This window comes from Phyllobates terribilis, unplaced genomic scaffold (genome assembly GCF_046119375.1).
Source record: "Phyllobates terribilis strain yellow unplaced genomic scaffold, ASM4611937v1 Scaffold_1__5_contigs__length_1240528914, whole genome shotgun sequence".
Lineage (NCBI taxonomy): Eukaryota > Metazoa > Chordata > Amphibia > Anura > Dendrobatidae > Phyllobates > Phyllobates terribilis.
The window spans coordinates 483,790,618-483,816,130 of record NW_027362761.1 but is presented as its reverse complement, the minus strand read 5'-3'; the positions used below and the strand labels follow the sequence as shown (position 1 = coordinate 483,816,130).

The window sequence follows — 25,513 nt, the reverse complement described above, 5'->3', positions numbered from 1 at the left end:
TCCATGACCAGGGAGGGACCGAGCAGAGGGACCAGGTGCTACTCTGGGGACGACCTTGTAAGAGAGCAGGTGGCTCCCACGGGTCAGATGACTGGGACTGACCGGTATAGCGGGTGGGCACGACAAGCAGGCAGAAGTCTCTGGGATAGCTGACAGGTGGTCACGGCAAGTGACAGCAGGAGCCTCCAGGTAGGCTATCAGGTGGTCACGGCAAGTGACGGCCAAGCAGGCTGAAGTCTCTAGGTTAGCAGACGGGTGGTCACGGCAAGTGAAGGCCAAGCAGGCTGAAGTCTCTAGGTTAGCAGACGGGTGGTCACGGCAAGTGACGGTAGAGCCTCCAGGTAGGCTAGCGGGTAACAGGCTAGTGCTCCCAGGTGAGCAGGCTAGCAGGCACGGCAGGTAGCAGACAGGTAACTGGCAGGTGCTTCCTGGTAAGCAGGCGGGCTCGCCCATAGACAGACTGGCGGGTACAAAGGAAGGCCGACTGTCAGGCTGGAGAGTAGTCAGGCTGGCGGACTGGAACAGTAGTCAGACTGGCAATTGGACCTGAGGGCTGAAGCAGAGGTAAGTATACATGTGCAACAACTATTGCTCGGGCACCTCCATTTTGGAGGAGGTGCCTTAAATATGGGAGGTCCTCCGGCAATTGGCCAGGGACTCCTTAGGACGGAACGCGCGGCCCCTTTAAGAGAGGGAGCGAGCGCGCGCGCCCTAAGTACAGTGCCCGGGAAGCTGCGCGCGCCAGCCGCAGCAGGAAGAGGAGCGCAGGAGGATGCCGCGCGGGGAGGTGAGAGGGACGGCGTCTCTGCCTGGCAGGGAGCAGAGACGCCGATGCTACACTGTGAGGCGTTCGATTTCTCAAACTAGAGACTCTAATGTACTTGTCTTGTTGCTCAGTTGTGCAGCAGGGCCTCCCACTTCTCTTTCTACTCTGGTTAGAGCCTGTTTGTGCTCTCCTCTGAAGGGAGTAGTACACACCGTTGTGAGAAATCTTCAGTTTCTTGGCAATCTCTCACATGGAATAGCCTTCATTTCTAAGAACTAGTATAGACTGTCGAGTTTCACATGAAAATTCTCTTTTTCTGGCCATTTTGAGAGTTTCACAGAACAAACAAATGTAATGCTCCAGATTCTCAACTAGCTCAAAGGAAGGTCAATTTAATAGCTTTTCAAATCAGCCAAACCGTTTTCAGCTGGGCTAACATACTTGTGCAAGGGTTTTCTAGAGTTTTCTAAACATCCATTAGCCTTCTTACACAGTTAGCAAACACAATGTACTATTAAAACACTGGAGTGGTGGTTGTTGGAAATGGGTCTCTATACACCTATGTAGATATTACAATAAAAAAACAAGACGTTTGCAGCTAGAATAGTCATTAACCACATTAACAATGTATAGAGTGTATTTCTGATTCATTTAATGTTAGCTTCATTGAAAAAAAAATGTGCTTTTCTTTCAAAAATAAAGAAATTTCTAAATTAAATGACCCCAAACTTTTGAACGGTAGTGTATATATAGAGAACGCAGGTTCCACCATTCACAACAGGTAATGCTCACAGCTCTCCTCCCCCCTCCCTGCAAAATGACCTCTGCCCAGGTCACAGAACAAGCCCAGAAAACTCCTCCACGGAAGTTATTGTACATCTCTAGCCTACAGGTACCTATAGTCCATGTGGCAGCTGTAAAATATTTACAGGTAATAGTAAGTTTACAGAAAAGCATAATCTACATCAGAAAATAAAAACAGAAAAGGCCATGTTCACACCTGTGTTTGGGAATTCAATTTGCCTTTTCCATTTTTAGGAACGAAATGAATTAAATGGGTTGTCTTGAGTTCTTAAATGAGTAAAATTGTAAAGTGCTTGTAAAAACAAGCAAGTTTACAAATCCGCTCATTAAAAATCATCTCCGTTCTCACGAACTGAGGGATTCCAACTATTTCAGGGTACAGCTCGCTGCCTGGGTCACCTGGCAGGGGTTATTTAGGTAATGAATGTGCACAACTCTGAAGCTGGCCGGATCGCTGCAACAAGCTTCCGTGCGCTTCTGCCATGCTGCAGAGGCAACGCTACCTCTGCTAGCAACCCGGGATAGAGATCCGAACTATAAACCTTAAAGGGGTTGTCCGCTCCAAATCGATAAGTCTGCAGTCACTCTGTGTGACTGCAGACTTATGAATCCCCCTCAGCGCATGCACTGTGCACTGGAGGGGGTTTACCGGTTTCTGACCTGTGACCGGAGGGTATGTAGGAGTTATATATGCTCCCGAAAAGAGCCCGCCCTGTACACTTGTATTGAGTGAGGCCATGCCCCGTTTAGTGATGCTGCTGTCCAATGGGAGTATCCAACCAGAGGGAGTGTATGGAAGTGAGGCTGCGCCCACTGGCCAGGAGTATGTATAACTCTTACATACCCTCCAGTCCCTGGTCAGAAACTGGCGAATCACAGCAGTGCGTATGCTGGGGGGATTCATGAGTCCGCACTCACACAGAGTGACTGCAGATTTATCCATTTGGACCAGACAAACCCTTTAAAGGAGTGCACAACCTCCTGCAAGTCAGGGAGCCGGGAGTAGTGCATTCCTGAATATAAAGGACTGTTCTAAGGTCCAAAATGGATCAGTTGCATCTGATACAAGGCATTGGGACCCCATTAATTATTATGGGGTTCGTCTGGTGTCAGTTTTTAGAACTGAAGAAAGGCCTGCGCGCTGCGCTTTTACTTCTATTCTAAATATAGACACAAAACAGAATATCTAATTAACAGAACCCTTCTGCAATGGAGCAAAACATAGGTGTTAACAGAGCTTTAAAAAAAAACAAAGAAAAACAGAAAATCAATATCTGGTTCTAAATGGAAAAAAATATATAGGGGATACATTGTTTTAATCTACTTAATCCATATCTCCAAACCTAGTTAGACAATGGTTAGCAGGGAGGCATGAAACAATGGATTGGAAGAATGACTAAACTAACACAAGTATGTGTCGCACAACCTATGTTCTTCTAGAGAGACTCCAGGTATACATTGCTGGTATAAAAGATGACTAACCCATAACCTGTGCATGTTATCACTCACACACACACACATCGGGTCGTGCCAAGACGCCCACGGTTTTGAGTGGAGTTGCATGCAGAGCTCTTTACCGGTCATATATGACAGAAGCTACTGTATGTACAGAGCCTTAGTTACATAAGTATGCTTCTACTAGATGTAGTAACCATGCTAAACTCGTCATGTACACAGCAACGATTTTGAAAATGGGTCTGAGTGTCATCAGTGTTTTCTCTAATGAAAAAAAAAAAGTTTCTCCACCTTTTCCTATTGGTCAGTGAAAATCTGATAGCATTGAAATGGAATCCGAGAGCAGTCTGATTTTTTTCACTGACCCATAAACTTTCATTGCAAAGGTTGATCTGACACATTGATGAACATCGGACGTGTCGGTCTGCAAAAAACAACCGTGTGAATGAGTCCTAAAGGTTATATTGGTACAGCACATTTACATTACATAACTGCACAGTAATGGCCGTTTCACAAAAAGCGGAAAGCAATGATTGTGTCATCTCTGCAGAAATTCTGGATGATTACTTCACAGATATTGTAAGGGACGCACCGCAGACTAAAAGTATACAGAAATAAGGAACTTTAGTCACAGTGAATGTAGATATAAACTAAAAAATTGCATCCCATGGAGCATTTCATTGAGGTCTCACTCTCATCAATTAAATCAGAGGCATTTGAACATGGCTACATAGAAGTCCATCATTTGTACATCATCATCAGACGTTTTCCACCTTCGTGTACATTCACATAGTAGATTTGCAGCACAAGTTGTATTTTCATAGACATAGCACAGTATAAATTATATGAGGTCAGTAGGAATAAGGCAATACTCAATTAACAGTTTATTTTTGTTTTACTGCTGCTGTTGTACAAGAAAAGAAAATATTAAAAAGTAAATTGTGTTTGCGTTGCATATTCTGAAAGCCATAACTCTTTGTTTTGGTGGGATTAATTGAGGTTTTAATCAATATTTTTGTTCCATTATTTTGTAAAATAAGATGAACAAAAAATCAGCACTACCACTAGGAGTCCTTTTTTCCTTTCATTTCTATGACAAAACACAGCATTTTTAAGTAGTGTTTTCTGCTATTCATATTTTTTGTGTGTATTATACCCACCACGGTAAGCAGCCCCATGAATATAGTACACACTAAACACAGAGCTGAGACCGGGCACGTTGACAGGTTCACTCTCTATTACTATCATGTGAAGATGGATAACTTACAAGATTTTGTCTTTGGGATGCATCCCTGTCAGTACAGCGATGTGGCGAAATGCTGATCTTATAATGAGCTCAAGAACTAAAGAGACTAAAGATAAACTGCAAAAGTAGCATAAAGGCCCCCACACAGACCAACATTGGCCGAACCTGGTGATATCGACAGGGTCATCTGACACTCTAATGTGTATTAGGGCCTCCAGACAGATAATTTGGCATGTATGATTTCGGATTGCTAATCCTTTTGTTCTCTAAGAGATAGCTGTCAAAGATGTCTGATAGAGACCCGTCTTTAAAAAAAACACACTATCTAAAGTGTAAGGGGGAGGGGGGCTTAAAAAAAAGAGTAAGAGACAGAAAAACAACCTGGCACTCAGAAGACTCATGGGTTCTTTTAGTGATTTTTAATAAAGTAATGTAGTAAATAACAAAAAAACAGACGTTTCGGTCACAATAGACCTTCATCGGTGTACGGTTTTATTAAAGGCGTGATGCATTTGGGCCGCTGTCTGTAGAAATTTGTAAACCGTTGCTTGCGGTAGGTACTTAAAGGTAATGGCCTGGTCGGTGCCGTAGGAGAAAATGAATAACCAGAGGCAGTAGCCCGCTAGGAAGTTGTATGCTGAATTGTAAAGGACGCAGGACGCGGTATCCACCGTTTGTCCAGAAGCATGTGTGCACATGCTTCTGGACAAACGGTGGATACCGCGTCCTGCGTCCTTTACAATTCAGCATACAACTTCCTAGCGGGCTACTGCCTCTGGTTATTCATTTTCTCCTACGGCACCGACCAGGCCATTACCTTTAAGTACCTACCGCAAGCAACGGTTTACAAATTTCTACAGACAGCGGCCCAAATGCATCACGCCTTTAATAAAACCGTACACCGATGAAGGTCTATTGTGACCGAAACGTCTGTTTTTTTGTTATTTACTACATTACTTTATTAAAAATCACTAAAAGAACCCATGAGTCTTCTGAGTGCCAGGTTGTTTTTCTGTATCTATACGGGCTTGTAACCCTACCTGGGCACCACCACCACTCCAGGAGTGCGGTAGTTTCTTTTTTATATAAAAAAAAAAAAAGAGTAAGGCTGGCCATACACAATAGATGACCATCTGAACAATGCCTTGACCGAACGTTTGGCTGACAGCCCCCTCGACTGACACTAGCATACACAGGAGCGCTCGCTCGGCCGATCGATCCTGTGTTCTCTATGAGAAAGCCGCCAACTGACATGTCGGCCGGTGGCTTATATCCAGAACAATGATCAGCAGTTTGAAATCTGACATGAACAATCGACATCTCCCCCCACCATTAGTCAACGCCCCATACACATTAGACAGTCAGACGAACCCAATGATATCAGTGAGTTCAGCCAACATTGGCTAACTGTGTATAAGGGCCTACCTTAAATATGGAAAAGATATACTGGTATTAAAGAAACAGGTTTAAATGCTATGTAGCATAAACCAGAAGTCAGTTTTCATAAGATTACACTGTGCTACAGTCAGTTTGATCATATATAAGTCAGCACAAATCCGGACATGCTAAACTCTCCAATAAAGAAAGTGTAGAGCAGAAATGTGCTCTATACTGAATAATCTCTTTTTTGAGCACATTACTCCGCAGCTTCCGGCTGCACACCGGGTGTGATCAGTGCTGCTCATATTTGGAGACCCTGCATCCAGTCAGGGGAGCCAGGTCTGTAGAAGCACATTGCATCCTATATCGCTGGCTCCAGTACTGGGCCCGGGAGCTTGGACCTCAGGATGCAATGTGCTTGTACAACCCCTGGCAAAAATTCTGGAATCACCGGGCTCGGAGGATGTTCATTCAGTTGCTTAATGTTGTTGAAAAAAAGCAGATCACAGACAAGGCACAAAACTAAAGTCATTTCAAATGGCAACTTTAGAGCTTTAAGAAACACTAAAAGAAATCAAGATTAAAAATGTGGTACTCAGTAAGGGTAATTTTTTTCAGACCAAGCAGAAGGAAAAAATATGGAATCAAGAAAAACAAACACACAAAAGAACACTTCAATACATCACTAGTATTTTGTTGCACCACCTCTGCCTTTAATAACAGCTTGCAGTCTCTGAGGCATGGACAAACAGTACTCTTCATCAATCTGGCTCCAACTTTCTCTGATTGCTGTTGCCAGATCAGCTTTGCAGGTTGGAGCCTTGTCATGGACCATTTTCTTTAACTTCCACCAAAGATTTTCAATTGGATTGAGATCTGGACTATTTGCAGGCTATGACATTGACCTTATGTGTCTTCTTTCAAGGAATGTTTTCACAGTTTTTGCTCTATGGCAGGATGCATTATCATCTTGAAAAATGATGTCATCATCCCCAAACATCCTTTCAAATGATGGGATAAGAAAACTGTCCAAAATATCAATGTAAACTTGGGCATTTATTGAAGATGTAATGACAGCCATCTCCCCAGTGCCTTTACCTGACATGCAGCCCCATATCATCAATGACTGTGGAAATTTGCATGTTCTCTTCATGCAGTCATCTTTATAAATCTCATTGGAACAGCACCAAACAAAAGTTCCAGCATCATCATCTTGCCTGATGCAGATTTGCGATTCATCACTGAATATGACTTTCATCCAGTCATCCACAGTCCACGATTGCTTTTCCTTAGCCCATTGTAACCTTGTTTTTTTCTGTTTAGGTATTAATAATGGCTTATGTTTAGCTTATCTGTATGTAAATCCCATTTGCTTTAGGTGGTTTCTTACAGTTCGGTCACAGACATTGACTCCAGTTTCCTCCCATTCGTTCCTCATTTGTTTTGTTGTGCATTTCCTGTTTTGGAGACATATTGCTTTAAGTTTCCGGTGTTGACGCTTTGATGTTTTCCTTGGCCTACCAGTATGTTTGCCTTTAACAACCTTCCCATGTTGTTTGTATTTGGTCCAGATTTTAGACACAGCTGACTGTGAACAACCAACATCTTTTGCAACATTGCGTGATGATTTACCTTCTTTTAAGAGTTTGATAATCCTCTCCTTTGTTCCAATTGACATCTCTCGTGTTGGAGCCATGATTCATGTCAGTCCACTTGGTGCAACAGCTCTCCAAGGTGTGATTACTCCTTTTTAGATGCAGACTTACGAGCAGATCTAATTTGATGCAGGTGTTCGTTTTGGAAATGAAAATTTACAGGGTGATTCCATAAATTTTTTCCTCAGAATTGAGTGATTCCATAATTTTTTCCCTTTGCTTGGTCTGAAAAAATGACCCTTACTGAGTACCACATTTTTAATCTTGATTTCTTTTACTGTTTCTTAATGCCCTAAAGTTGCCATTTGAAATTACTTCAGTTTTGTGCCATGTCTATGATCTGCTTTTTTTCAACAACATTAAACAACTGAATGAACATCCTCCGAGCCTGGTGATTCCATAATTTTTGCCAGGGGTTGTACATACACATGAGCAGCGGGCAGCATGGGCCGCTACAGGTCCATGATGCTATTTAGGAGTAGAATCAACAATGCACATCCCAAGTACACGCCCACACAAGCCTCGCACTATAGAATAAATGGAGGCACACATACAACATGTTTGGTTTTGTGGCGACCTCAGACGTCGATCGTTACAAAGCAGCTCAATGTAATATTACTGAGAAACTCTGGAGGTCCACATTACAGGTCACAAGTTACAAAGGCAGCGACTTTCATGAGACCTGACCATGTGAATTCTCTGTATGTGTCCATTTTACCAAGATTAGAACCAAGTTATATCTTCACCATCATTAACAAAGTCATCTCAGATGTAAGAAATTTTGTGTAACATCTACCTCAAGATCGGAAATATCAACTGGAAAGAAAATTGGGAAGGGATATCCTACCGGTCTTATTACGAGAGCAGACGATCTGCCCAAGAAGTGCGGGTCAGCAATATAGAACTGTCGCTACTTGAAAGCCAGGGTCACACGACTGTAGATTCTCTCATCTGAGAGAATAGGGTCTATTGTACTAGTGACACTAATGATCAGAGTGTCAGCATAGTGTGATCAGATTCTCTTAGGCTATGTTCACACCATGTTTTTTTCAGCGTTTTTTTCTGCAGCAAAACCTGATCTCTTGGCAGGATTCAGGATTTTTCTTCTTTTTTGCTTGTTCTTTGGTGTGTTTTTTTCACTGTCCTTTTGTCTCTTTTATGCATGTACATAAAGTTCAGTGAAAAAAAAAAACTCTTTCTGGTTTTGGCATAACAGTGGGGGAGGTGAATTGTTCAGGAATAGTTTACCCAAGACACTGGCAGAGCATTGAGTTTGTATGACACTATTTACTTTCACACTATGGGGTCTGCCATTCAGTTGCACAGGCATTGTTCAATTTCACACCTCCCTGGGCCACAGGTATTGTTGAATCTCACACATAGCACTAAAAAAAATTAATCATCACTGCTCCAGAGAAAAAAAAATCGGATAGCATTCGTCCGATATAAACGCTCGCTTGACCCTGGCCTATCAATCATATTACATGTACCAATGATCACAATGGTTTCCCTGCACTTTCATTATGGTTCGCAGGAGATCACCTGTTAACACCAGCAAAGAGCTGACAACTACCCATAATATTATGCCTGTATTGAAGATGGTGGCAAATATGGCACAGGACTGTCATGTCAAGTGAAGGAAGTGCAAGACATCCTCACAATTGGGACCGATGGGCAGCACTTGAGCAGCGGGGGATTCGCCTGGTAAGAATTGCTTCGTTCTTTATATTTTTTTGCAAATTTTGTAAACTCACATAAAACCCCATTAATATTGTGTGCGTCTTTCTTTTGTGGAGGCCTGGACTAACAAGCTGCTTTTCGTGCATATTTTGGCAACAACTTTATTTTTCTTTCATCAGCCAGGCTTCCTAATTTCCTTCAACAGAAAATATCGTAAGATGCCAGCAGCATAGATCCATGTGCATTGGCTACTGGGATTTTTCCAGACTTATTTTTAAATACACTATGCCTTTAAAGGAAAGGTTGTCCCCCAGTGATCACCAGTAGTGATGAGCGAGAAGGTTCAGTTAACCCTTTCGGCAAGTATGCTCGGGCGAGTACAGAGTATCTTCAGCGTACTCGGTGATATGTTTGAATCACTCCCGTGTGCATGATTTGCGACTGTTTGACAGCTTTAATACTTTAATACATGTGAGGAATGCTTGTTTCTTAAGCATTTCTCATATGTATTTAAGCTGTCAAACAGTCGCAAATCATGCACACGGGAGTGATTCAAACATATCACCGAGTACGCTGAAGATACTCGGTACTCGCCGAAAGGGTTAAACGAACATACTCGCTCATCACTAATCACCAGCACAAAACTGTCAAACCAGTTAATAGTTGTGTCATATACCTTACACTCATACTGGCTGTCAAAACTAAGGCGCACCTTATCCTTCTCTACAATTAGGACACAGGAGGGTGGCTCTGCATGAGAAAGAACAAGACATTAATTAATATGTGAACAGCACCGGGGAACATGTACTTGTTACACAATGACAGATTAAATCAAAAGGAAAGAAAAATGCTGAATGCCCTTACCCCCGACAAATGAGGTCGGAGGGTTAATCTGCAGTCTGGGGTCACAGTGCCCAGATCGGGAGGTGAACTATTTATATGGAAACAGACGGCACAGTCATGTATACATTAGGCGGTATGCTCAATAGAACCGGGAACTATTCAGCACCGGAAGGACAACCAGCATCCAAAGATTCATGCTCTGCTGCATTTTTAGATCTGACCTCAATCTGGTCACTATGTGGCTCACAAATTACTGCTGTGTGTTAGAGCCCTTAAGAAAGAAACTCTCTATTGCGACAGAAAATAGTCATTTTCAATCCCGATATCCCTGCTTTGCTAATCGGAGTATAATAGCAAGTCAAGCAATGTATGTAAGTAACGTTAGGAAAAATGTAGGGAGATCAGAAAGGGCAAGTGGTACTACTACTACTAGTGGATGGGAGGGTGGTAAAAAGATGGGAGAGGCCACGCTTCACATACTTAGGGGAAATTGGGACGACTACTGCGATTGCCATCGGGGGCTAGAGGGTACCTCCTGCGATTGCCATCGGGGGCTAGAGGGCACCTCCTGCGATTGCCATCGAGGGCTAGAGGGCACCTCCTGCGATTGCCATCGGGGGCTAGAGAGCACCTCCTGCGATTGCCATCGGGGGCTAGAGGGCACCTCCTGCGATTGCCATAGAGCGGTAGATGTACCCTACTGCTATTGCCATAGGGGGACCCTGTTGCTATTACTACTATCAGGAATGGTGGTGGTGGACTTGTGATGAAGAGATCCTGTTGCTGCTAAAGGTGTGCATTGCTTTGTATTGCAAGGAACACACATTCTTGTTGCCCTGTTGGCAATACTCAAAGACACATCCTCCATTAAATTTTATGCAAGGTATTTGGTGTGGTAATGGGGCAAAGTGGATACAAAACACCTGAACATCAGGGTGTGTGAGCTCAGCCTTGCAAAGTATGTCATTGCTGGCTCCTAAAAAACTAGTAAGAGCTGTCCAGCCCTGACTTATAGGGTCTAATGATTGCAGCTTTCACACTAAAGCGTCAATTCTAAAGAGCGTTTAGAGAGAAGGAGACCACTTGTCATTCTAAGAATAACACCCATACACGCCAGCAATGAGAAGCCTTGTGATTATACAATGCATACCATCTACACACGGACTCTAGTCTGGAGCCTCTGTGTTCATGCTTTTCATTGCAACTTTACATAAATGTTACCAAAAGCCCAGATTCAGATAATCCCTTTCATGATATAAATTTGTTCCTGTAGAACCACAGGGGGTAGCGAATCTAAAAATAATTTAGGAAAAATCTCTAAACGCTTATATGCCGTTTCCTTAGCAGTGACAGGTAGTTTCATTGCAGCCCATCCACAGGTCACAGCAGAGTTTACCAGTCTAACAAGAATAAAGAGAAATTACACACAACCGTATGCAGCCGTCCATTGTGTCTACAGACGCTAGACATTGGTTTAGATCAGGCTTGGATATCATAAAAGAAAATTGTCTACAATGTAGTTGTCTAATATATGTGATAAGCTCAAAAGCAGTGATTAGACAAGAATGGGCGGCCATCAATGAGGATCTGGCCCAGAAGCTGATATCTAGCTGCCAGGGCGAAGGGCAGAAGTCTTGAAAAATAAGGGACAGCACTGTAAATATTGAGTTTTTCCATAATCTTAATGGATATGTAAAAAAAAAAAGTTAAAAACTTACGAAATGCTTATAATAATACATAAGCGACCATAGACAGATCTGACTAGAGGACCTAGAAACACTGAAATGGAAAGCTTTGTTAAAACCAAAATCTGTGTCAGTCTCCAAACTTTTGGCCATGACTGTAGTCTGAACTAATTTAATAACATTTATATTCCCTGGAAAACTACTTTTTTGCATCAGAACATTCATACATCTATGGTTGTCCTGACCTAAACTCGGAAACCTATGAATCTGTTATGATCGGGTCAGGAGCTGTGGAGTCGGTAAGCCAAACCTCCGACTCCTCAATTTCCATGACACGACTCCGACTCCCTCATACACGGCTCAAGTTTAAAGTGATAAATTTACTGTAGCACAGATTCATCTCAGCTAAAAGTCTAGACCCTTAGATCAGGAATAGGACATTTCATAACTTTCCCAAATTCTTATGAAAAAAATATTCCCTACAAACTTTATTGAACTACTGTACCCAATTTATTATATATTTTAGGAGCTGGAGTCGGTCCATTATATACCGACTCCACCAAAATAGACACCACAGAATCCCCTACTAAAATTATTGAACATCCCATAGCACAAAATGTTGCAGGTCCTGTCAACTTCCATGTCTCCAGTGACATTGCTCCTTTCTGACCAGTGTAGTCATCCTTGATATTTTAGAAGCACTGGTGGCAAATACGGTACTCGTGTACTGTCCCCGGTTCAGGGTGCCAGACCTCATTCCCGGAGTGTCAGTAAATTAGGTAACTTTATAAATATCAAACATTTTGCTCCAGAACGCCACAACTGGCAAGTTGCACTATTGATCAGCATAACATTACAATCATGTGGCCAGCATAGTGGGAAGTTTGGCAACAAAGTGTTCAAGTGCAGAAACTCTGGGCACAGAGGAGATCAGCTACTGAGCACCATCTGCTCATGTTCCAGGTGCACGTGTTCTTCATCCAACACCTACAGCTTTTAATCCCGGCTGAATCGGATAATTACTACGACTGCAGACCCGTCAGATGTCATTATCACGGCCAGTGCTGTTCAGTGTAATGGAACTTAACACTTCAGAAAGGAAGGACTTCAGATGGGTTAAATGTGATTTCACTATGGATTACTGTATATGTGAGCTATCCTGGAAAACAATGCTACATTCCTCCACTCCTTGTAAAACAAAGGCTTTTGTTACGGGGGCTCTAAGTGTAGAGTATTTGATACATACATATCCTGTAGTATCCCACCAATTTATGGCAGAAAGTCAATAAAAGCTGGGGGGCTTTGCCAGGGTGCATAGTCCAATCATGACATCAGACACAAGTAAGCACACAGTAAACGATTATATCACGCCACCATATAAAAGCATTACCCATGTGCAAAGCCATAAACCTTGGTAAACAAATACCTGACTCTTCATATAGAGCAGACTAGCCAAGATTAGGGTTGTGGAAAAGGTGATATTAGCAATTATTAGGGTAGGATACCTAGCAGATTTTTTTGGATTTTGCAGGCTGAAATTCCTCTGTGCTGCAGTAGCCGCATTACGGATGAGATTTAATAAAATCAAATTGACATCCAACAAAGGGAGAACCCTGATGTAAATCCGCAGAGTTTCAGTGCAGAAATTTACACAGTTTGATGCATATTTTGCCTCTGTATGCAGTAACTATTATTTTTTTCTAATATATCAATATTACTAGTAAAGAGAAGAAACTTTGTCATATCTTATTAGATAAAAGACCTATTTCTCTTCCCGCACTCATAAATCATCCATGAGCACTCCTCTTATCCCTCTGCCTGCCGCTTAGATGTCCAAAAGATTGATGTAATAAAACATGTTTTAATTTTTTCATAAAAGGAATGGTGAGTGCGGCTCTTTCTTTTTCATACCTTGTTTTCGCACTCCTAAATCAACTCGCTGGTTAGATCTGTTGCCAGTGAATACAAATTTTCAGCTCACCCAGGCATGAGATCACTGCTGGTGCTCATAAAAGTCTATGAAGAGGAGGCAGACACAGATAATCTGCTGCAAGTTCACATAAAACAGCAGCAACACTTTGAAGGGGTTGTCCACGACTCAAAAAACCCCTTCTAAATCCCTATGTTTCCTCCCAGTAAAATAATAACAGCCGAGCTGTCCTGGGCCCTCGTGACATAACTATGCCTGCAGCCAATCAGCGGCTGCTTCACTCTCCCCTCCTCCAAGCAAATAAAGACATCTGGATGAAGCGAGAGCTCAGCCGCAGTTCTCACCTCCTCCGGATGTGAAATACGTCCATAGGAGAGGAGAGTGAAGCCAGCGCCGATTGACCATAGGGACTGCGTGACATTGAGCCTGGTGCCGACACCGCTGAAACAAGAGGTGAGTATAGCGGTTATTATTTTATTGGGAGGAAACACAGGGATTCAGAAGGGGTTGTCAGAGTAGTGAACAACCCCTTTAAGGAGTAACATCTTTTTATTTTTTTTCCATTTATTCATTTTATTCGCTCATATAGCGCCATTAATTCCACAGCGCTTTAAAGACATTATCGGCTCTGTCCCCATTGGGGCTCACAATCTACATTCCTTATCAGTATGTCTTTGTAGTGTTGGAGGAAACCGGAGAACCCGGAGGAAACCCACAGCAGTGCTAACCACTGAGCCACCGTGATGCCCTTCAGGCATTGCAAAATTGTGAAATTTTGTAATATACTTGGTTATGGTATAGGTGCTTTCAGCTACTGCACGGCAAAATTTATACAGTATATTCCAGTGAAGGGAATGGGATTATTGCTGAACAGTGATTGAACGCTGCTTGTAAATAAGCGTGAATTGCCCAAGTGAGCCAGCCTGCAGCACAGGGTTTGGGAGACAAGAAGGCAAAATAAGGTATCGAAGTATATTACAAAAATTAAAAACTTTGCCATTCCTGGAAGATAATTACCATAAATAAGAAATGCCTGCCGCCATCACAGTTTTCTACGTACATCTGTCACTATTGACGGCAGCCTCGTATGGGTTAAAAGACCAGGATCTGAGTTATTCTGTTACAGCAGGATGTCGGCTGCTGAGAGTGAGAGCGCAGGTCCGGTGCTCACACCGTTATCATGACATGAAATTTGTAAGCAATGCATTAACCATGACATCAGGGGTAGGTAGAGAAAGAGGTAATGAGATCTTTAAAAATCAAGTATCAGGTTAAAAACGTAAACCTGCACCAGAACTCATGAGAATTTTAGGAAACGACCATACTATTGGTTCAAAAATAATAGCGATAAGCCAACAAATGGAAAACTATAGAAACTATAGTGCCACATAAGCTCAAACTACAAGGCTAAAAGTCCATTAATTGTTCTAAATTACATTGTACATACAGTGAAATACTAAATTAAAGAGGTTGTCCGCTACTTTAGCATTAATGACCTATGCTTACAATAGGTCATCAATGTCTGATCGGTCTGGGTCCGATACCCAGCACCCCCGCCGACCAGCAGTTATTGCTGGGTAGAAGTACTCACTTGTGGAGCTGGTCATCTACTTGTAGTGGATGCCGCAGGGTACTACACATCTGCCTCCTATTGACTTGAATAGGAGACGGATGTGCACTACCAAGCCTCAGCCACTATCAGAAGACGGCCAGCTCCACAAGTGAGTACTTCCGGCCGGCGGCTGCCGCCAATACCGATAACAGCTGATCAGCCGGGGGTGCCGGGTGTCATCAATGCTAAAGTAGTGGACAACCTCACTAAAGGCCCCGTCACACTTAGCGACGCTACAGCGATCCCGACAACGATACGACCTGTCAGGGATCGTTGCAGCGTCGCTATGTGGTCGCTGGTGAGCTGTCAAACAGGCAGGCTCACCAGCGATCAGGGGAGCAGCGACATCGTGGAAAGAATCTTTCCACGATGTCCTGCTCCTGGTTACCAGCCTGCTGAAGCAGGAGCAGGCTGGTAACCATGATAAACAGCGGGTTACTAGGGGCACAAGCGCAATTAGTAACCCGCTGTTTATCATGGTCACGAACCTGCTACGGTGAGCGGGAGGTTACCGCTCACCGTAGCAGAGTGGTAACCATGATAAACATCGGGTAACTAGGTGCGCGTGTGCCCCTAGTAACCCGCTGTTTATCATGGTTACCAGCCTGATCGCTGTTCCCGCTGGTCACACACAGCGATGTGTGCTGACCAGCGTGAGGGCAAAGACCAAAAAATGGTCCAGGACACTTTGCAGCGATCAGCGACCTCACAGCAGGGGCCTGATCGTTGCAAAGTGTCACACACAGCGACATCGCTGGTGAGGTCGCTGTTGCGTCACCAAAACCGTGACTCAGCAGCGATCCTCGCTAGCGATCTCGCTATGTGAGACGGGGGCTTAAGTCTTTGGATTACAACCTAGAAAGAACAAGGAAAAACTGTCACAATCCACACAGTAGTTGTTTGAGGATATAAGGATCTATCAGTGACTAATGTTCTTACTGCATAGGATGCGGAGTATGATGTGCGGGATCATGTAAATGCCTCCCTAAGTCCTCATTCAGATATCTGTGACTCACATTCATGTTTCAACTGTGTTTTTCATGAATAGACACATACCCATTATAGTCTATGGGGCTGTTCACATGTCTGAGTCTTTTAGCGGACTATGTAGTACTGAAAAAATCATGGATATGTCAAATTTTAATCCAAATCACAGACTAAAATAACCCATCACACTAATGAAACCATAATGGTAAATAAACTGACCAAGCACTGATAAAAATCAGCTAAAAAAAAAAACTGCTGAACAATCTGTGTTTTTATGCATGAGAAAAATCCTGAAAGCTTGAATGAGGCCTAAGGGTGCTTTCACATTGCATTTTGGCACTTATTCAGTGCCCCCGTCGGGGATTACGCCCGAACCCCCCACAAAACATGATCCTGACGTTTGCGCCGACGGGCCATAGACTATAAGGGTATATGCACACGATCCTTTCTGGCAGCGTTTTGAGAAAATTGACATGTTGCCGTCTGGAAAGACGTGCCGCATGTCCGTCGCCGCAGGTGAGCCGCAGGAGCACAGAGACACACAGTGGGCATGGGATTTCTTGAAATCCCATCCACTATGCTGCAACATCTGGCAGCAGCGGATTGCACGCAGCACAAGTGCGCTGCGTCCAATCAGCAGCCATTCTTGACCGTGTGCACATACCCTAATGGTGCCAGCAGAGCAAACAGGCACTATGACATGCATAATTTTTGGGCGTGTATGCCAGCTGGAGGTGGACACTCAGAAGTTGCCTGAACGCAATGTGAAAGCACCCTTAGAGTATGTGCCCACGGTCAGGAGCCGCTGCGTGTTATGCAGGCCAGATGTTACAGCATAGTGAATGAGATTTCAAGAAATCCTATGTTCACTATGCGTCTCCGTGCACCTGCAGATCACCCGCGGACACGGACATGTTTTGGACAGTCGTTAGGCCGTCCGATATCTCTACCGACCCCCAATACACTAGTGCTCCAATGTTCTCTATGAGAAAGTTGACGGCAGACATGTTATCCAGCGGCTTATCCCAGGAACTGGCAGACACGCACAATGGACATCTCTTCCAACCATCAAAGGGCCAGCGCCCCCATATACAATAGACCGCCAGACGCAGGGCTGTGGAGTCGGTAAGCCAAACCTCAGACTCCTCAATTTCCATGACACCGACTCCGACATACATGGCTCATGTTTAAGTGATAAATTCACTATAGCACAGATTCATCTCAGCTAAGGCTGCGTGCCCACTATGCTTTTTTTCAAGCGCTTTTGATGCGGAATTTCCGCAGCGTAAACGCTTTAAAAACGCTTGGTAATCCGTGCCCCATGGTCCCCAATGAATATCCGCATGTTCTGTGCACATGCTGCGGAATTTTCCGCAGCAGATATTCCTTGCGGAAAAATCCACAGCATGTCCATTATTTGTGCGTTTCTGCATGCGGATTTGAGGTCACAATGCATTTGAAAAACGCACGTCAAATCCGCATGCAAAAACGCTGCAAAAACGCTTAAAAAACACGAGTAAAATCCGCAAGCGTTTTTACTGCCAAGGACATGCAGAAACGCTGCGGAAATTTTCTGCATCGTGGCCACATAGCCTAAGGCTGCGTGCCCACTATGCGTTTTTGCCGCAGCAAAAACGCTTAAAAAAAGCTTGGTAATACGTGCCCCATGGTCCCCAATGATAATCCGCATATGCTGCAGAAATTTCCGCTGCGGATTATCATTGCGGAAAAATACGCAGCATGTCCATTAATTTTGCGGACACGCAGCGTAATAGCCGCCATTGACAGCGCACACTGTCACACACACACAGCGCACACTGTCACACACACACAGCGCACACTGTACACTGTCACACACACACAGCGCACACTGTACACTGTCACACACACACAGCGCACACTGTACACTGTCACACACACACAGCGCACACTGTACACTGTCACACACACACAGCGCACACTGTACACTGACACACACACACAGCGCACACTGTACACTGACACACACACACAGCGCACACTGTACACTGTCACACACACACAGCGCACACTGTACACTGTCACACACACACAGCGCACACTGTACACTGTCACACACACACAGCGCACACTGTACACTGTCACACACACACAGCGCACACTGTACACTGTCACACACACACAGCGCACACTGTACACACACAGCGCACACTGTACACACACAGCGCACACTGTACACACACAGCGCACACTGTACACACACAGTGCACACTGTCACACACACAGCGCACACCGTACACTGTCACACACACAGCGCACACCGTACACTGTCACACACACAGCGCACACCGTACACTGTCACACACACAGCGCACACCGTACACTGTCACACACACAGCGCACACCGTACACTGTCACACACACAGCGCACACCGTACACTGTCACACACACAGCGCACACCGTACACTGTCACACACACAGCGCACACTGTACACCGTCACACACACACAGCGCACACTGTACACCGTCGCGCACACTGTACAGTCGCGCAGTCACAGCGCACACTGTACAGTCGCGCAGCGCACACTGTACAGTCGCGCAGTCACACTGTACAGTCGCGCAGTCACTGTACAGCGCGCGCAGTCACACACAGCGCGCGCAGTCACACACAGCGCGCGCAGTCACACACAGCGCGCGCAGTCACACACAGCGCGCGCAGTCACACACAGAGCGCGCGCAGTCACACACACAGCGCGCGCAGTCACACACACAGCGCGCGCAGTCACACACACAGCGCGCGCAGTCACACACACAGCGCGCGCAGTCACACACACAGCGCGCGCAGTCACACACACAGCGCGCGCAGTCACACACACAGCGCGCACTGTCACACACACAGCGCGCACTGTCACACACACAGCGCGCACTGTCACACACACACAGCGCGCACTGTCACACACACACAGCGCACACTGTCACACACACACACAGCACACTGTCACACACACACAGCGTACACTGTACACTGTCACACACACACAGCACACTGTCACACACACACAGCGCACACTGTACACGGACACACACAGCGTACACTGTACACTGTCACACACACACAGCGCACACTGTACACTGTCACACACAGCACACTCTGTCACACAGCGCACACTGTACAGTCACACACACACACACACAGCGCACACTGTACAGTCACACACAGCACACTGTCACACACACAGCACACTGTCACACACACAGCACACTGTCACACACACAGCACACTGTCACACACACACACATGACGCCCATATACTAATAATACCCCTGTAGGTGCCAGTCACACCATAATCAGGGCAGTGGGGCTGCGGCTCCTGTCACACACGTCTCCGGAGGTACAGGCAGTGCTGCCTGCAGGGAAGGGAGGACAGGAGGCCGGACACCGGGCAGGAAGCGAGCAGAAATCACAGCTTACCCAGAAATTATCCAGGAAATACGCCATGACCATCTTGCTAATGGATAGAGGGGGTCGCCTCTCCAATGTGTTCTCTCCAATGCGGCCGCACTCCGCCGGTTCCCCGGCCCGATGTAGTAGTGCTTTTCCTCCGCTCTCCTCCAACCTACGGAACCAGACAGAATCCCACAGCCGCCTCCTGCTGCTGGAGCTGGGAGCGCGCATGCGTAGCTGGCAGAGGGTGGGAATCGTAGTATTGCGCCAGCTAGCGGCCATCTCGTGCAAGACTGACTTGCCAACATTTTTCTTTCTTCAATAAACTTTATTAATAACGGGAACAATAATCAGACATGGTGGCTCTGCTGTATGTGAGCAGGAAGGGTGCACTTGTTGGGATTTCAGTAGCCCCTCTTCCTCCTGTGTGCGGAGGACTGGAGCCACACTGCGGCCAGCTGCCTGCACCGCACCCTCAGCACTTCTGGATTAGCTTCACATTTATTTTCTTCATTTTTCCCCATTTTCGTGTTCTCCGTGCCCTATAATAATAATAATATAATAATAAGAGACATAGTCTCATAGTTCAGCAGGACGGTACGATTATGGCGATATCAGGTGTAGAATTTGGCTGGGGGCAGAGGGACTGGACGCCCCAAGCCCCGCGTGCAGAGGGGCGCTGACGCACGCAGGACGTCAGGGTCCAGCACAATGACACCATCGCTCCGCGCCGGGACTCTGACGTCCTGTGTGTGCGCCCGGAGGGATCAGCAGGATCCTGGCTTATGAGTATATGATGTTATATATTGTGATTAAAACTTGTGGGGCCATCAGAAACAATGGGGGACCCTCATACATTACAGGGACTGCTGTGAGGGCCCTTATAAAGTGTGGGGGGCATTAAATAGTTTGGGGGCTTATACAGTAGCCATTATACAGTTTGGGGACTAATGTGGGGGCCATTATACAGTGTGGAAGCTAATGCAGTGGCCATTATACAGTGTGGGGGCTAATGTGAGGACCATTATACAGTTTGGAGGTTTGGGGGCTAATGTAAGGGTCATTATACAGTTTGGGGGCTAATGCGGGGGCCATTATACAGTTTGGAGGCTAATGTGTTGCCGATTATACAGTTTGGGGGGCTAATACGGGGGCCATTATACAGTTTGGGGGGCTAATGCGGGGGCCATTATACAGTGTGGGGGCTAATGTGAGGGCCATTATACAGTTTGGAGGTTTGGGGGCTAATGTAAGGGTCATTATACAGTTTGGGGGCTAATGCGGGGGCCATTATACAGTTTGGAGGCTAATGTGTTGCCGATTATACAGTTTGGGGGGCTAATGCGGGGGCCATTATATCAAAACCAGGGATTGAAGCTTGAGGAGGACAATTTGCATATTCCTGGTGCCTTCTGGGAAAAGCGAAGAGTCTCCCTCAGCTAGAAGATCGAATTTGCTTGATTTGTTTATCCTAGGGTATCACAAGAAAGAAGACAGACATCAAGTCAGCAGGGACAAGGAGCAGCATGGCAGATGTGACAACCTACATGGTGAGCTGCAACATGTGCTACATGTTCACGGATCGACCAGAAGATGAAACCAACTTCACCTGCCAGAAGTGTAGACTACTGGCTCTTTTAGAAGAAAAGGTGCGGGGACTGGAAGAAAGAATTGCGACATTAAAACTCATCAAGGAAAATGAAGACTTCCTGGACAGAACAGAAGCGTCACTACTGCTCACGGAAAGTGAAGGAAGCGTCAGAGAATCTCCAGAGGCAGACAAGTGGAGGCAAGTGACCAAAAGAAGCAAGAAGACCATGGAGACACCACCAACCACACAACTGAGAAACAGATTCCAAGGACTTGTGGAGGACGAAGATGGCACACCTAAGGATGAGGCACTACCAGCAACCAAAAATGAAAAGAGCACCCAGAAACACCCAGAAGCGACAAGAAAAAGGACAACCAAGAAGGTAAGAAGAGTGGTGGTGGTGGGAGACTCACTACTGAGAGGAACAGAAGCAGCTATCTGCAGACCGGACATAACCGCAAGAGAAGTATGCTGCCTCCCAGGTGCGAAGATCAAGGATGTTACCGATAGGATACCGAAGCTCATCAGTTCCAAGGATGTCCTCCCATTTCTTCTGATACATGTTGGCACCAATGACACGGCAAGGAAGGAAGTACCGACAATCTGCAAGGACTTTGAAGCATTGGGGAAGAAAGTAAAAGAACTGGATGCGCAGGTAGTTTTTTCTTCTATCCTTCCAGTAGACGGGCATGGCATCAGGAGATGGAACAGGATCCTTGATGTGAACAACTGGCTGAGACGATGATGCAGACAACAAGGATTTGGATTCCTGGACCACGGTGTGAATTACCTCTATGACGGACTCCTTGCCAGAGACGGACTACACCTCAACAAACCCGGGAAACACACATTCGCCAGGAGACTCGCCACACTCATCAGGAGGGCGTTAAACTAGAAGAAGAGGGGATGGGAAGAAAAACGCCGGACACGAACATGCAACCAGAGAACATACTAATGAAAGATATGAAGAAGGTCCAAGACAAGATACTTGGAAGGGAGGTAAGAAAATTTCTAATACAATCCACAGGGAGAAGATTGGAACAAAACAAAATCGTGTAAACTGCGTGCTAGCAAATGCCAGAAGCCTGACAAACAAGATGGATGAACTGGAAGCAGAAATATCTACAGGTAACTATGACATAGTGGGAATAACCGAGACATGGTTAGATGAAAGCTATGACTGGGCAGTTAACTTACAGGGTTACAGTCTGTTTAGAAGGGATCGAAGAAATCGGAAAGGGGGTGGAGTCTGTCTATATGTAAAGACGTGTCTAAAGCCTACAATACGGGAGGATGTATGGGAGGGAAATGAAGAGGTCGAGTCCTTATGGGTGGAGATACATGGGGCAAAAAACAATAATAAAATTATCATAGGAGTCTGTTATAAACCACCAAATATAGCAGAAGCCACGGAAAGTCTATTAATGAGACAAATAGACGAAGTAGCAAAAAATAACGAGGTGATTATTATGGGGGACTTCAACTACCCCGATATAGACTGGGAAACCGAAAGCTGTAGATCTCAGAAAGGAAACAGGTTTCTGTCAATTATCAAAGACAATTATTTGTCACAACTTGTGCAGGAACCAACTAGAGGGACGGCCCTTTTATACTTAATATTAACAAACAGGCCAGACAGAATAACTGAGGTGCAGGTCGGGGGGCACCTGGGAAATAGTGACCACAACATTATACAATTCCACATGTGCTTCAGTAGGGTGCCCAGCAAGGGAGTCACATAAACACTGAACTTCAGGAGGGCAAAGTTTGATCAGCTAAGAGATGCCCTTCACCTTATAGACTGGGATAGTATCTTCAGTAATAGGAGCACGGATAGAAAATGGGAAATTTTCAAAACAGTCCTTACATAGTCACTGTAGAAGGTACATACCTTATGGAAATAAAAGGGCTAGGAATAGGAGGAAGCCAATGTGGCTAAATAAGGAAGTCAAAAGGGCAATGAAAAACAAAAAAAGGGCTTTCAGTAAACTTAAACAAGAAGGCAGCGAGGAAGCGCTAATATCTTATAGGGAAAAAAACAAAATCTGTAAAAAACAAATAAGAATAGCAAAAGAGGAGACAGAGAGACTAATTGCCAAGGAAAGTAAAACGAATCCCAAACTGTTCTTTAACTATATAAACAGTAAAAGGATTAAAACTGATGGCGTTGGCCCATTGAAAAATAACCTGGGTAAAATCATAGAGGGCGATGAGGGTAAAGCAAACCTACTCAATAGCTTCTTCACTGTTTTCACAAAAGAAAACAATTTATCGGAGGAAATGCAGAGTGATAAAGTAAACCCTCTGCTAAATATCACCCACCTAACCCAGGAGGAAGTTCAGAAACGCCTAAATAATATCAAAATAGACAAGTCACCAGGCCCAGATGACATACACCCCCGGGTACTAAAAGAATTAAGTAATGTGATAGACAGACCGCTGTATCTTATATTCAAGCACTCTTTATGGACAGGGACTGTCCCACTAGACTGGCGCCAAGCAAATATGGTACCAATATTCAAAAAGGGGTCTAAAAGTGACCCTGGGAACTATAGACCAGTCAGCTTAACGTCTGTTGTGGGTAAATTGTTTCAAGGATTTCTTAGAGATGCTATTGTAGAATATCTTAATGATAATAACTGTCTAACTCCATATCAACATGGATTCATGAGGGATCGCTCCTGCCAAACAAACCTGATCGCCTTCTACGAGGAGGTGAGCTCACAGCTGGACCGGGGAGAGTCAGTGGATGTTGTATACCTTGACTTCTCCAAAGCGTTTGATACCGTGCCACACAAAAGGTTGGTATATAAAATGAGAATGCTTGGTCTGGGGGATAATGTGTGCAAGTGGGTAAATAGCTGGCTGAGTGATAGAAAGCCGAGGGTGGTTATCAATGGAGTAAGCTCAGGGGGTGTCAGGGTTACTAGCGGGGTGCCTCAAGGGTCTGTCTTGGGCCCTATATTATTTAATATATTTATTAATGATCTAGTGGAAGGGTTGCATAGTAAAATAGCAATATTTGCAGATGATAATAAACTTTGTAAAGTAGTTAATACAGATGAGGATAGGGCACAGCTACAGGAGGATTTAGATAAATTGGGGAGTTGGGCCAAAAAATGGCAAATGGGGTTCAATGCCGATAAATGTAAGGTCATGCACATGGGGAAGAAAAACAGCAGTCACCCATACATATTAAATGGGAAACCGTTGGGGAAATCTGACATGGAGAAGGACCTGGGCGTCTTGGTTAACAGCAAATTAAATTGGAGTGCCCAGTGTCAGGCAGCAGCTGCGAAGGCAAATAGAGTCATGGCATGCATCAGAAGAGGAATAGGGGCATATGATGAGAACATTGTTCTTCCTCTGTATAAAGCGCTGGTAAGGCCGCACTTAGAATATTGTGCACAGTTCTGGGCTCCGGTGCTCAGGAAAGACATATTGGAGCTAGAGAGGGTACAAAGGAGGGCGACTAAGGTAATAAAGGGAATGGAGGGACTAGAATACCCAGAGAGGTTGTCAAAATTAGGCCTATTTACATTGGAAAAGAGAAGGCTTAGGGGAGACCTCATAAACATGTATAAATACATCAGGGGGCAGTACAGAGATCTCTCCCATGACCTGTTTATACCAAGGATGGTGACAAAGACGAGGGGGCACACTATGCGTCTGGAGGAAAGGAGGTTCCTGCACCAGCATAGAAGGGGATTCTTTACGGTCAGAGCCGTGAGACTCTGGAACTCTCTGGGAGAGGAAGTGGTGATGTCCAACTCACTTAATGAGTTCAAGAGAGGCCTGGACGCCTTTCTTGAGAACAATAAAATTACATCTTATGCTTAGTGATAGTTAATTAATCCAGGGATTTAATCTGACTACCACATTGGAGTCGAGAAGTGAATTTTTCCTCAATGATATAAATTGGCCTATACCGCATGTTTTTTTTTTGCCTTCCCTTGGATCAACGCTGCGGAATAGCTGCAGTGCACAAGAAATAGGCTGAACTGGATGGACGCTTGTCTTTTTTCGGCCTTATAAACTATGTTACTATGTTATACAGTTTGGGGGGCTAATGCGGGGGCCATTATACAGTTTGGGGGCTAATACTGGGGCAATTATACAGTGTGGAAGCTAACGCATTGACCATTATACAGTTTGGGGGCTAATGGGGGGGCCATTATACAGTTTGGGGGCTAATGCAGGAGCCATTATACAGTTTGGGGACTAATGTGGGGGTCATTACACAGTTTGGGGCCATTATACAGTTTGGAGGCTAATGTGAGGGCCATTTTACAGTTTGGGGGCTAATGTGGTCATTATACAGTTTGGGGGGCTAATGTGTGGCCAATTATACAGTTTGGGAACTAATGCGGGGGCCATTACACAGTGTGGAAGCCAATGCCGTGGTCATTATACAGTTTGGGAGCTAATTTGCAGGCCATTATACAGTTTAGGAC

General features: G+C 44.9%; 1 protein-coding gene across 4 annotated transcripts in view; it reads right to left on the bottom strand.

Annotated features, from left to right (window-relative positions):
* FCHO2 (FCH and mu domain containing endocytic adaptor 2) overlaps positions 1-19,770 on the bottom strand; it is a 167,120-nt gene extending 147,350 nt beyond the window's left edge. For all 4 annotated transcript variants that reach the window (XM_073679650.1, XM_073679676.1, XM_073679659.1 and 1 more), the window contains exon 1: positions 19,496-19,770. In XM_073679650.1, coding sequence (XP_073535751.1) covers positions 19,496-19,750 — 255 coding nt within the window. In that variant the 5' untranslated portion in view covers positions 19,751-19,770. The remainder of the gene's footprint in view (positions 1-19,495) is intronic.
* Positions 19,771-25,513: the final 5,743 nt, after the last annotated feature.